The sequence below is a fragment of the Chiloscyllium plagiosum genome, unplaced genomic scaffold, assembly GCF_037043375.1.
Source record: "Chiloscyllium plagiosum isolate Xiang-an unplaced genomic scaffold, Cpla_swu_hap1 HiC_scaffold_13, whole genome shotgun sequence".
NCBI classification, from domain to species: Eukaryota; Metazoa; Chordata; class Chondrichthyes; order Orectolobiformes; family Hemiscylliidae; genus Chiloscyllium; species Chiloscyllium plagiosum.
The window spans coordinates 38,703,072-38,717,681 of NW_028270151.1; the positions used below are offsets into that span (position 1 = coordinate 38,703,072).

General features: G+C 47.5%; 1 protein-coding gene across 1 annotated transcript in view; it reads right to left on the reverse strand.

Annotated features, from left to right (window-relative positions):
- Nucleotides 1-6,479, reverse strand: part of mccc1 (methylcrotonyl-CoA carboxylase subunit) — an 81,743-nt gene extending 75,264 nt beyond the window's left edge. The window contains exon 1 of the mRNA XM_043702345.2: nt 6,250-6,479. Coding sequence (XP_043558280.1) covers nt 6,250-6,305 — 56 coding nt within the window. The 5' untranslated portion in view covers nt 6,306-6,479. The remainder of the gene's footprint in view (nt 1-6,249) is intronic.
- Between the last annotated feature and the right edge of the window lie 8,131 nt (nt 6,480-14,610).

The following is a 14,610-nucleotide window of genomic DNA, read 5'->3' on the forward strand; positions in this document are numbered from 1 at the left end:
TTTAAAGCAACACATTAAACCCTTTTCTGGTAGGTGCTAAAATAAATTTTATTTGATGTGAGTTAGAAAGTCATTGGCTGAAAACTAACCATGAGCCAGCAGCTGTGTCAAGTGACAAGATTTACACAACTGGCTTCATAAGATATATTGAATGTAGTTTATACACATAATTGCTGAAGTTTGTCTGCAAGAGGAACTCCAAAAACAAACCCTCCTAATCAATGCAGCCTTAGCTCAATGGTGGCATAGCATCCTCAATTTTCCTTTTCTCTGTAACAAAGGCTTAATCCCAGTGGAAATGAGGGACTGTGAATGCTGTCACTTTTTAACAACTTCTTAACCTATTTTAAAGAGTCATACAGCAGGGAAATAGACCTTCCAGTCCACCCGATCCATGCTGACTGTAATCCCAAACTGAATTAGTCCCACCTGCCTGCACTTGGCCCATATCCCTCCAAACATTTCTTATTCGTTTATTTATCTAAATGAATTTTAAAGGTTGTAACTTTTTAAAGGTTGCATCACCACTTCCTCTGCGAGTTTTTTCCACACAACTGTTTACGAAAAAAATTTCCACTCGTGTTTTTCAAATCTTTTGCCTCTCACCTTAAAAAATCAGCCCCCCCCCCCAAAAAAAAATCCCTGGTCTTGAAATCCCTCACTAAAAGACATCTGCCATTGACTTTATCAACACCCTTCATGATTTTATAAACCTCTACAATGTCACCGCTCAACCTCCTGTGATCCAGTGAAAAAGAAAGTCCCAGCCTATTCAGCCTCTTCCCATAATTCAAAACCTCCGTTCAGGTCCTATCAATTTATTTATCTTTATATTTTCTAAGAACTCCAGCACTTCCTCTTCTGTGATGTGAACTGTTTCCAAAACAACAATATTTATTTCCCTGACTTTTCCAGCCTCCACTTCTTTATCCACAATAAAATCTGATACAAAATACTCATTTAATATCTCTCCCATTTCCTGAGGTTCAACACAAATATGACTTACATGATCTTTAAAGGATCCTACTCTCTCTCTAGTTGTTCTCTTGCTCTTCATGTACTTGTAGAGTTTCTTTGGATTATCTTTAACCTTATTTGCCAAGGCTATCTCATAACTTCTCTACAGCTTCCTGATCTCCATTTTAAGAATGATGCTACACTCTTTTTCCTGTTCGAGATTTATTTGAACCCAGTTGTCTAAATCTATGATTCCTTTTTGTTCTTGACTAGAACTTGAATATCTTTATTTGTTCATTGTTCTCTAATTTTTATTTTTATTTACCCATTGAGGCTCTTGATGTTTATATATTACTTGCGATTTATTTTCATAATCAATTTTCTTCTTCTGTATTAGTTTTTGAGTAATCTGCTGGTTCCTAAAACATGCCCAATTCTCTGGTCTACCAATAATTTTCACTACTTTATCTGCCTTTGTCTTTTTATTTACCTGATTGCCTTTGTTGTCTATGGGTAGTTCATTCTTCTCATTGAGTCCTCCTTTCTGATGAGAATAAAGTTTTGTTTTGAGTTATGAAATACCTGCTCTGTTCCTTAAAAGTGGAGTTGCAGGTAGACAGGATGATGAAGATGGCATTTGGCATACTTGCCTTCACTGGTCAGAACACTGAGTATAGGAGTTGGCATGTCACATTGCAGCTGTACAGGACATCGGTGAAGCCATGCTTAGAATACTGTGTTTAATTCTGGTCACCCTTCTAAAGGGAGGATGTTGCGAACAAAAGATTTACAAGAATCTGCCAGGTCTGGAGGATTTGAGTTATAGGCAGAGCATGTATACCATGGGGATTTTTTGCCCATGAAGCGTCGGATGCCAAGGGATGACCTTAAAAATGTTTGTAAAATCATGAGAGGTATGGAAAGGGTGAATAGCCATGGAATTTTTCCTAGGGTGGGGGAGTCCAGAACTAGAGGGCACAGGTTTAAGATGAGAGGGGAAAGATTTAAAAAGGACCAGAGGGGTAACTTTTTCATGCAGAGAGTGGTACGTGAATGGAATTAGCTGCCAGAGGGAGTGGTGAAGGCTGGTACAATTACAACACTTAAAAGCCATGATGTGGAAGTGCCAGTGTTGGACTGGGATGGACAAAATTGAAAATCGCACAACACCAGGTTATAGTCCAACAGGTTTATTTGGAAGTATAGTTTTCGGAGTACTGCTCTTTTATCAGGTAGCGGTGGAGCAGGATCATAAGACACAGAATTTATAGCAAACGATCACAGTCTCATGCATGCAACTGATACGATATATTGAACAGCAAGAAACCTGCAACCCATCCTAAAAGACAAAGGACTTAACAGCAATCTAGGTTTGTTCAACATATCATATCACTTGTGTGACACTGTAATCTTTTGCTCTAAATTCTGTGTCTTAAAATTCTGCTCCACAGCTACCTGAAGCTCCAAAAGCTAGTACTTACAACAAACCTGCTGTTGTGTGGTTTTTAAACTTAAAAAGCATCAGAGGAACTTAATGTCTTTCAATTATAAGTTATATATCCAGGTAATGAATTAAATAATTGTTGAATTACAACAGAGCCATTATTTTTAAAACTTACAATAAGTTTGACATTTCACATTTTTCAGGCCAGTAAGGCTACTTAATGTTAATTACAAATGTACGCTAGGAAAATCCCACTTATATTTCAGTCAACAATGTCTAACTTCTTCAAATGTTTTTACTGCAAGCCTAACAGTGCATGTGTGGAAGTTCAATTCTGAATTACTCATTGTTTGGAACCAGAGATGCTTCCACAACTCATCCTTTGGAGAAGCATAGGATCATTTACCACAATTTCTAGACGTTCACATTATGCTGAACATATTATTCTGAATTCCAAATGCTGCTAACTGTCCCAATGGAATAATTACATCAAATGCAGATAGCTTCATCATTGCCACTGCAAAGTTTGAGCCAGCCTAAGCTAACATTTCAGAAGAGTACTTAAAAAGTTCCAGACTGTTGGAAGTGCTGAAGTTATGATTAGTTATCAAACAAAGATTCTCACTGTTCTATTAAATGGATGCATCAGCTTTAATCTGGAATTTTGCTTGGAAGATAACAGCACAACTGCAACAGGTGGAAGACAAATTTTTATTCTAATGTACTCTTGGAAAACAGTGTTCCAATGGCTGAAGTATCACAGTCAACAGTCTTTTGATTCAATTGGATTTGATTTGATTCATTATTGTCACATGTATCGAGGTATAGTAAAAACATTTGTTTTGTGTTCAGTCCAGAAGATTATACCATACAAAGCATATTGGGGTAATAGAACAGAGCAAAGAATACAAAAGATGCACAGACAGCAAGATCAACATTAAATTTAACATTTGAGAGGTCCATTCAGAAGTCTAATAACAGTAGGGAAGAAGCTATTCTTGAATCTATTTGCATGTCTATACAAACTTTTATATCTTCTGCCCGGCAGAAGAACGAGATAAGAGATATTAGACTAGAAAGGATCGAGGTTAGTTACGAACAAGTGTTATCAATTCTAGAAGGAGTGAAAGTAAACAAGTTCCCTGGGCCGGATGGGATTTATCCTAGGATTCTCTGAAAGCTAGGGAGGAGATGGCGGAGCCTTTGGCTTTGATCTTTGAGTCATCATTGTCTACAGGTTTCGTACCAGAGGACTGGAGGATTGCAAATGTTGTGCCCTCTTTCAAGAAGGGCACTAGAGATGACCCAGGTAATTATGGGCCAGTGAGCCTTACTTCTGTTGTAGGAAAGGTTTTGGAAAGGATGATAAAAGATAGGATTTATTATTATCTTGCAAGCAACAATTTGATTTCAGATAGTCAACATGGTTTCGTCAAGGGCAGGTCATGTCTCACAAACCTCATTGAGTTTTTTGAGAAGGTAACCAAGCATGTGGATGAGGGTAGGGCAGTTGACATGGTGAACATGGACTTCAGTAAAGCTTTTGATATTGTTCCACTTGGTAGACTGTTGGAGAAAGTGCAGAGGCATGGGAGTGAGGGTGATTTAGCAGTATGGATTAGAAACTGACTTTCTGAAAGAAGGCAGCGAGTGGTAGTTGATGGAAAATATTCAGCCTGCAGTCCGGTTACAAGTGGTGTCCCACAAGTGGGACCACTGGTGTTGTCATTTTTATAATAGGTGGATGGGTTAGAAAGTTTGCAGATGACACTAAAATTGGTGGAGTAATGGACAGTGTGGAAGAATGTCGCAGGTTAGAGAGTTTTGAGAAGATTTGTAGCTCAGGTTGAGGTTCTGGATGTTGGTTTGTTTGCTGAACTGTAAGGTTTTCAGATGTTTTGTCACCATACTAGGTAACATCTTCAGTGAGCCTCCGGACGAAGCACTGCTGATGATTCCTGCTTTCTATTTGTGTTTCTTTGGGTTAGTGATGTCATTTCCTGTGGTGTAACCTAGTTTGGTGATTAAATGCCTGAAAGTGAACCTTCCAGCTCGGTAAGCAAACCTACATCCAGAATGTTGCAGGTTGCAGGGAGACTTGGATAAACTGCAGAAGTGGGCTGAGAAGTGGCAAATGGAGTTCAATTGAGCTAAATGTGAGGTGATTCACTTTGGGAAGAATAACAGGAAGGCAGAATACTGGGTCAATGGAAAAATTATTGGAAGTGTCGACGTGCAGAGGGATCTTGGAGTCCATGTGTGTAGATCCCTTAAAGTTGCCACCCAAGTTGATAGTGCTGTTGAGAAGGCATACGTTGTGTTAGGTTTTATTGGCAGAGGGATTGAGTTCCGGAGCTGTAATATCATGCTGCAACTATACAAAATGCTAATGTGCACTCACTTGGAATATTGTGTACATTCTGGTCGCCCCATTACAGGAAGGATGTGGAAGCATTGAAAAAAGTGAAGCGGAGATTTACCAGGATGTTGCCTGGACTGGAGGGAAGGTCTTACAAGGAAAGACTGAAAGACTTGGGTCTGCTCTCATTGGAAAGAAGAAGGCTAAGAGGGGACTTGATAGAGATATACAAGATAATCAGAAGATTAGATAGGGTAGATAGTGAAAATCTTTTTCCTAGGATGATGATAGCAGCTTGTACAAGGGGGCATAACTACAAATTGAGGGGTGATAGATTTAAGACAGATATCAGAGGCAGGTTCTGTACTCAGAGTGGTAAGCGTGTGGAATGCCCTCCCTGCCAATGTAGTTAACTCAGTTACATTAGGGAGATTTAAACAATCCTTGGATAAGCACATGGATGATGATGGAAGAGTGGAGGGGGATGAGCTTATATTAATTTACATTTCGGTGCGACATCGAGGGCCGAACGGCCTGTTCTGCACTGTATTGTTCTATGTTCTATAACTGGGGTGGGATGGGTGTTTGATTATGTTGGTTGCTTTCCATGGTAGCGGGAAGTATACATGAAGTAAAAAGATGGAAAGATGGTTTGCGTACTGGACTGGGCCACGTTCACAACTGTCTGTAGTTTCTTGTGGTCTTGGGAAGAGCAATTGTCAAACCATGCAATGATACATCCGGTTGAATGCTTTCTATGGTACCTCGATAAAAATTTGTTCAGAGTCCTTGGGGACGTGCTGAATTTCCTTAGCATCCTGAGGAAGTAAAGACGTTATTGTGCTTTCTTAACCATTGCATTGACATGGGTGCACCAGGACTGATTGTTGGCAATCATCACTCCCAGGAACTTGATGCTCTTGACCATCTCCACCTTTGGAAACAGAGGCATGCCCTCCACTCCCTTCTTGAAGTCAATGACTAGCTCCTTCGTTTTACTGACATTGATGGAGAGGTTGTTGTCTTTACACCATGCCACTAAGCACTAAATCTCTTTCTTGTATTCTGTCTTGTCATTATTTGAGATCCCGACAATAGTGGTGACAGGGCAGCAAATTTGGAGCATATAAGGAATAGAGTGGGGGCAGGGGAGCTGAGTATGCAGTGTTGCAGGATGGTGGTGTGGAGGATTATGGTGTTTGTCGCCTATTCTTACTGATTGCAGTCTATGGGTCAGGAAGTCAAGGATCTATTCAAAGAGGGAGAGGGAGAGGGAGCCGAGACCAAGGTCTTAGAGTTTAGGGGTGAGTTTATTTGGAGCTCACAGTTAAAACTTTTCATTTCTTCCTCAAAACAGCGGAATGATAGCACAGAATGTGCCGTGTGGATTGTCCACTACTCCATAATGACCTGAAATTACAACCCCAAACCGTTCTGAAACAAGATGAATCCCGAACTCTTCCCCTACCCCCCTCCCCAAAACACTCACTGCCTGCAGCTTCTCCGGGCCCACTGGAGACCCCGCTCTCTCACCGCCGCCGCCATGATGGCACCGCGAGCTGCGCGATCAGATTTGTTAACGGGAACTAAACCGTCCCTCGAGCGGGAGCACTCGAACCGACCGGCGCCGCTGCACCCTCCGTTGATCAATAAATAGATTAAAAATAAAAACAATTCGTCTTTGCCCTTGATCCGGCTCTAAGTCCTCTCGCCGACCCGTACGGCAGCCGCTGCCAAATAACCAATCAGCATTGACTACGGGAAGGGGCCGAAACTGGTTGGCCAATCAGGTTTGGAGGTTCTCGGACAGAAGCGTTCAAGGTCCTAACGCCGGTTCCCCAGCACCCGCCAGACCCCCACACCCACTCTCCCCTTCCCCTCACCCCCCTTCCTCTCCCCTTCCCCTCACCCCACACTCCCCTTCCCCTCACCCCACACTCCCCTTCCCCTCACTCACTCTCCCCTTCCCTTCACCCCCACACCAATTCTCCCCTTCCCCTCACACTCCCCTTCCCCTCACCCTCCCACACCCACTCTCCCCTTCCCCTCACCCTCCCACACCCACTCTCCCCTTCCCCTCCACACCCATTCTCCCCTTCCTCCCCACACCCACTCTCCCCTTCCCCCCCACACCCACTCTCCCCTTCCCCTCACCCCCCCCCACACCCACTCTCCCCTTCCCCTCACCCTCCCACACCCACTCTCCCCTTCCCCTCCCCCCCCACACCCACTCTCCCCTTCCCCTCACCCCCCCCACACCCACTCTCCCCTTCCCCTCACCCTCCCACACCCACTCTCCCCTTCCCCTCCCCCCCACACCCACTCTCCCCTTCCCCCGCACACTCCTCTTCCCCTCACCCTCACCCCACACTCCCCTTCCCCTCATTCCCCCCCACACCCACTCTTCCCTTCCCCTCATCCCACACTCCCCCCCCCAACCACTCTCCCCTTCCCCTCACTCCCCCCCAAACCACCCTCCCCTTCCCCTCACTCCCCCCACACCCACTCTCCCCTTCCCCTCACTCCCCCCACACCCACTCTCCCCTTCCCCTTCCCCCCCCCACACCCACTCTCCCCTTCCCCTTCCCCCCCACACCCACTCTCCCCTTCCCCTTCCCCCCCACACCCACTTTCCCCTTCCCCTTCCCCCCCACACCCACTCTCCCCTTCCCCCCCACACCCACTCTCCCCTTCCCCCCCACACCCACTCTCCCCTTCCCCCCCACACCCACTCTCCCCTTCCCCCCCACACCCACTCTCCCCTTCCCCCCCACACCCACTCTCCCCTTCCCCCCCACACCCACTCTCCCCTTCCCCCCCACACCCACTCTCCCCTTCCCCCCCACACCCACTCTCCCCTTCCCCCCACACCCACTCTCCCCTTCCCCTCCCCCTCCCCCCACTCTCCCCTTCCCCCCCCCACTCTCCCCTTCCCCCCCCCACTCTCCCCTTCCCCTCCCCCCACTCTCCCCTTCCCCTCCCCCCACTCTCCCCTTCCCCTCCCCCCACTCTCCCCTTCCCCTCACTCCCCCCCCACACTCACTCTCCCCTTCCCCTCCCCTTCCCCCCACACCCACTCTCCCCTTCCCCCCCACACCCACTCTCCCCTTCCCCCCCACACCCAATCTCCCCTTCCCCCCCACACCCAATCTCCCCTTCCCCCCCACACCCACTCTCCCCTTCCCCCCCCACACCCACTCTCCCCTTCCCCCCCCACACCCACTCTCCCCTTCCCCCCCACACCCACTCTCCCCTTCCCCCCCCACACCCACTCTCCCCTTCCCCCCCACACCCACTCTCCCCTTCCCCCCCACACCCACTCTCCCCTTCCCCCCCACACCCACTCTCCCCTTCCCCCCCACACCCACTCTCCCCTTCCCCCCACACCCACTCTCCCCTTCCCCCCACACCCACTCTCCCCTTCCCCCCACACCCACTCTCCCCTTCCTCCCACACCCACTCTCCCCTTCCTCCCACACCCACTCTCCCCTTCCCCCCACACCCACTCTCCCCTTCCCCTCCCCCCACTCTCCCCTTCCCCTCCCCCCACTCTCCCCTTCCCCTCCCCCCACTCTCCCCTTCCCCTCCCCCCACTCTCCCCTTCCCCCCACACCCACTCTCCCCTTCCCCCCACACCCACTCTCCCCTTCCCCCCACACCCACTCTCCCCTTCCTCCCACACCCACTCTCCCCTTCCTCCCACACCCACTCTCCCCTTCCCCTCCCCCCACTCTCCCCTTCCCCTCCCCCCACTCTCCCCTTCCCCTCCCCCCACTCTCCCCTTCCCCTCACTCCCCCCACACTCACTCTCCCCTTCCCCTCCCCTTCCCCCCCACACCCACTCTCCCCTTCCCCCCCACACCCACTCTCCCCTTCCCCCCACACCCACTTTCCCCTTCCCCTCACTCCCCCCCCCAAACCCACTCTCCCCTTCCCCTCACTCCCCCCCAAACCCACTCTCCCCTTCCCCTCACTCCCCCCCCACACCCACTCTCCCCTTCCCCTCACTACCCCCACACCCACTCTCCCCTTCCCCTCACCCTCACCTTCCCCCCACCCTCACCCTCTTCCCCTCTCCCTCACCCCACACTCCCCCCTCACCCTCACCCCACACTCCCCCCTCACCCCACTCTCTCCTTCCCCTCACCCCACTCTCTCCTTCCCCTCACCCCACTCTCTCCTTCCCCTCACCCCACTCTCTCCTTCCCCTCACCCCACTCTCTCCTTCCCCTCACCCCACTCTCTCCTTCCCCTCACCCCACTCTCTCCTTCCCCTCACCCCACTCTCTCCTTCCCCTCACCCCACTCTCTCCTTCCCCTCACCCCACTCTCTCCTTCCCCTCACCCCACTCTCTCCTTCCCCTCACCCCACTCTCTCCTTCCCCTCACCCCACTCTCTCCTTCCCCTCACCCCACTCTCCCCTTCCCCTCACTCCCCCCCCAAACCCACTCTCCCCCCACACCCACTCTCCCCTTCCCCTCACTCCCCCCTTCCCGTCACCCCACTCTCCCCTTCCCGTCACCCCACTCTCCCCTTCCCCTCACCCCACACTCCCCTTCCCCTCACCCCACACTCCCCTGCCCCCACACTCCCCTTCCCCTCACTCCCCCCACACCCACTCTCCCCTTCCCCTCACCCCACACTCCCCCCACCCCACACTCCCCCCCCTCACTCCCCCCACACCCACTCTCCCCTTCCCCTCACCCCACACTCCCCCCCCCACACCACTCTCCCCTTCCCCTCACTCCCCCCACCACTCTCCCCTTCCCCTCACTCCCCCCCACACCCACTCTCCCCTTCCCCTCACTCCCCCCACACCCACTCTCCCCTTCCCCTCACTCCCCCCACACCCACTCTCCCCTTCCCCTCACCCCCACTCTCCCCTTCCCCTCACCCCCACTCTCCCCTTCCCCTCACCCCCACTCTCTCCCAACCCCCTCTCTTCCCTTCACCCCACTCTCCTCCAAACATTCTCTTCCCTCACCCCCACTCTCCCCCTCACCCCTTCCCTTCACTCCCCCCTCACCCCTTCCCTTCACTCCCCCCTCACCCTCCCCTTCCCCTCACCCCCACTCTCCCCTTCCCCTCAACCCCACTCTCCCCTTCCCCTCAACCCCACTCTCTCCCTTCCCCTCAACCCCACTCTCTCCCTTCCCCTCAACCCCACTCTCTCCCTTCCCCTCAACCCCACTCTCTCCCTTCCCCTCAACCCCACTCTCTCCCTTCCCCTCAACCCCACTCTCTCCCTTCCCCTCAACCCCACTCTCTCCCTTCCCCTCACCCCCACTCTCTCCCAACCCCCTCTCTTCCCTTCACCCCACTCTCCTCTAAACCTTCTCTTCCCTCACCCCCACTGCCTCTCTTCCCTCACCTTACCCCTACTCCATCTCCTCCCTCCCTCATTCTCCCCCGCCCCCTCTTGCCCTTCACCCCCATTCTCACGCACCCCTTTCACCCATCACCCACATTCTTCCCCCTCCCCCTCTCATTTTGGTAAATAGTAGAAAATCTGAGATTTTCTACTTTGGCCGAAAGAATGGAAAAGCAGAATATTTAAATACTGAGAGTTGAGAAAGCAGTGCAGAGGGATCAGCATGTCATTGTATGTACATCATAAAAAGGTTGCTTTCAGGTACAATGAGTAATTGCTAAGCCAAATAGGATATTGACTTTTATTGCAAAGTGGGTGGAGCGTATGAGTACAAAAGTCAGACAACACCTATACAGATTATTCGTTAGACTGAACCCAAAATACTGAGTATAGTTCTGGTCTCCTTACCTATATTGGGATGTAATTACATCGAAAGCAGTTCAGAGAAGGTTCACGAGACTGTTTCCCAAGAAAAAGGGGCTGGTTCACAAGGAAAGCTTGAGCATGTTGACTCTACCCATTGGAGTTTAAAAGAATGAGAGGTGACTCATTTAAATATAGACGATTTTGAAGAGGCTTTACAGGATAAATGGTGAGAGGATGTTTTCTCTCATGGGAGAGTTAGGTCGAGAGGGCATAGTCTTAGAATAAAGTGGCACCAATTTAAAACTGAGACAAGGAGAAATTTCTTCCCTCAAAGGATTGGAAGTCTGACACAGAGAGTTGTGGAAACAGAGTTCTTATATATATTTACGCTACAATAGATTCTAAATCTATAAGGGATTAAGAATTACAGGAAAGTGGATGTGAGGAATGTCAGATCAGCCGTGATTCTATTGAATGGTGATGCAGGTTGGGAAGAGGTCAAATGTTCCTATTCCTGTTCCTATTTCTTATGTTCTTGTAAGATATTTACTTTCATGAAGCACTCGATAACTCAGAGGAACGTGGAGTGTAATAGTTTCAAAATGAAGGATCTCCCATATATATGGAGATAAGGAGGAAAGTATTTTCTCAGAGGGTCATTAGCCCTTAGAAATCTCATCCAGAGAGAGTCAGGTGTCAGGAGTCTGGTGATTGAATGTGTTCAAAAATGGATTTAAGCAGATTTTTGATCCACTAGGGAGTCATTCAAAGGTTATGGGGGATAAGCAGGTGTTAAAGCCATAGCAATATTAGCCACAATCTTACTGGAATGGTGGGAGCAGACTCAGTGGGCTGAATGGCCTACTTCTGCTACTATTTCTTATGATCTTCTGTATTTTAATACAAAAGAATATTGAAGATTTGTTTAAAACCACGCATATGAATTTTAAAGTATGTCCAATATTTATTGTTCACGTAGAATGGAATGAGAGGTGCATTTTCTGTCAACATACTCAATTTCACTGGAAAAACAAGTTGTACTTTGAGATATACAGTAGCACCTCGACTTACGAACTTAATCCGTTCCGGGACCCGTTTCGCGAACCGAATCAATTTTTCCCATTGTTCGGATAGTGTAAGAATACTTGGACGGCTGTTCACAGCACACGCGCCAAAGACGAACTGAATGAGATCACGGGGGGCCCAAGAGCTTTTGCGTTCAACAAGCGCGTAGCAAAGCAGAACAATGAAACCACATGGGCGCACACGGCTTTTTGCGTTCATACCTTGAATTTCATACGTACATTGAAGCAAATTTTTACGTACAATCCTGTGCGTAAACTGATTTGTTCGTGAACAGGGTCGTTCGTATATCGGAGCGCTACTGTACATAATCTTCAGCAAATGTAATTTTAAATATTCAGAATCACATGATTCTCTCAACATAAGACTGAGATTGCTGACAGATTACTGCAGCATGGAACTGGTCTGCAGTCAGTTGAACTGTTGATTTAAACAATATAGCATTTCTCAGGATTAAAGTATTATTATGGCTAGGTCAAGCCATTCGTATTGGTACATTGTGACATTGTACCTTTAAGAGGGAGTGTTCAGTCCTGGTTCTTTTGAAAGGTTGTGTTGTCAGGTTTTTTTCTGAAGTAGACAAAAGAAGCACGAGTAGATGGAGTCAGGCTCACGCAGATCCAGAGTTTTAGTTTTTGCTTTCAGTTGTTGAAGTTGGGGATTTTGGATTTGAAGCTGCCAGAGACAGCTGTCTCACTGCTGCTGCAAAAAATGGAGTTCTCTCTCAGCTGCTAGATTTAGTCTGTCGGGTTTTCCTTCTCCTGGACTGGAGTAGATAGCAAGTGAGGGAGATGTGTTTTATTGAATTTGCTTTTGCCAACGGTCTGTTTTTTGGGATGCTGCTATATTGGAACAGTTGATGAATAGTAGTCAAAATATGCATTTTTAAGTATTTCAATGGAGTGAGTTATGCCTTTTTTTGTTTTGTATTAAACTGTGATGTAAGAATAAAGTGTGTTTTGCTCAAAGCCTAGTAGCTTGACTGATTAAATCACACTTAGCTTTCAGTAAAAATTGGGGTCTAGGCTATATCGTTGATATGTTTTGAGGGGATTTGATCTGGTCCATAACAACATGCTTAACATTGACAATCTCTCTTCCAAAAAATAGATGAAGCAGCAAATTATATTTAAAGGTGCTATGTAAAGTGTTGAAATGGTCCAAAGAGCTTCACCAGGGCATTATAAATTTGGCCTGAAAATGTGTTGCTGGAAAAGCGCAGCAGGTCAGGCAGCATCCAAGGAACAGGAGAATTGACGTTTCGGGCATAAGCCCTTCTTCAGGAATGAGGAAAGTGTGTCCAGCAGGCTAAGATAAAAGGTAGGGAGGAGGGACTTGGGGGAGGGGCTTTGGAAATGCGATAGGTGGAGGGAGGTCAAGGTGAGGGTGAAAGGCCGGAGTGGGGTGGGGGTGGAGAGGTCAGGAAGAAGATTGCAGGTTAGGAAGGCGGTGCTGAGTTCGAGGGATTTGACTGAGACAAGATGGGGGGAGGGGAAATGAGGAAACTGGAGAAATCTGAGTTCATCCTGTTCCTGCTTTTCCCCCATATTCTTTGATCCCTTTAGCCCCAAGCACTATATCAAGCTTTCTTGAAATCATACAATATTTTGCCCTTGACTGTTTTCTGTGATAGCAACATCCACAGTTCACCACTGCCTCCGTGAAGAAATTCCTCATTATCTGTTTTCTGGTATATTCTCTGTCCTTAGACTGTGACCCCAGTTCTGGACTCCTACATCAGGATCATCATTTTTTCATCTACCCTGTCTAGTCCTTTTAGAATTTCATAGGTTCCTATGATACTCCAATTCTCAACTCCAGTGAATATAATCTGAACCAATTCTGCCTCTCTGTATATGTCAGTCCTACCATCCCAGGAATCAATTTGGTAAACCTTCAGTGCACTCCCTCTATAGCAAGAACATCCTTCCTCAGGAGATGAAAACTGCACCCAGTATTAGAGGTGTGGTCTCACCAAGATCCTAGAAATTGCAGCAAGTCATCCCTGCTACAGTACTCTGATCCTCTTGCTATGAAGGGCAACATACTGTTTGCCTTTCTTACTGCCTGCTGCACCTACATACCCAAAGCAAACTACTGTATGAAGACATCCAGATCTCATTGGCTATAAATTGAAAGAGGGAAATGTGCAATCAGGTAATAATCTATTAATTTGGATAACCTCACATTTATGTTGTATATTATACTGCAACTGTCAAGCATTTGTCTACTCATTCAATTTGTCCAAATCACACCGAAGCATCCCTATATCCTCCACACAGCTCATCCTCCCACCAACCTTGTGTCATCTGCAAGTTTGGAGATATTACATTTAGTTCATCATCCAAATCATGAAAATACATTGTGAATAGCTTGTGTCCTAGCACTGATTATTGTAGTGCCCCACTAATTACTGCCTGCCATTCAGAAAGAGATCTGTTTTTTCTCCTGTTTCTTGTCTCCCAACCAGTTTTTATCCAACACAATACCCTGCTCCTTATATAGGAAAATAGGCATGTTTGCTTGACATGAAATTTGAAGGGAGTTAGAAAGGCACATGTGGTGTTTCTCCAGGATTTTAAGGTATCTGCTGTTAATTGTATAAGACTCCAAGGATCACTGTTGCCTGGTAATATGTAACCTTAGACTCACATTTGCGATTCTGGTCCTCCAGTACTTTAGGGAAGTTCTTAAAGAATTACTGAAGAGGTTAAACATCTCTACCTACACCCGGACTCATGAAACTCCGTCACGTGACCATTGATGTTTTCAATAAATCAGGCTTGGTGCATGTGATAGAGTGAATGCTTGAATTCCACATGCTTGAACAACAGGGCATCCAACTCTGATGGCAGGTTAAATACAGGGAGTCAACCAAATTAACAACTTCACAGGTTTCACTATACTCTCAGTATTTCCTTTGACATATTGCCAATTTGAAAAAAAATTGTTTAAAACAAAACAAAAAAAAAACTCACTGCCGGGAGCTACAGTGACATGGAACAGACTTGAACTACAAAACATTTGCT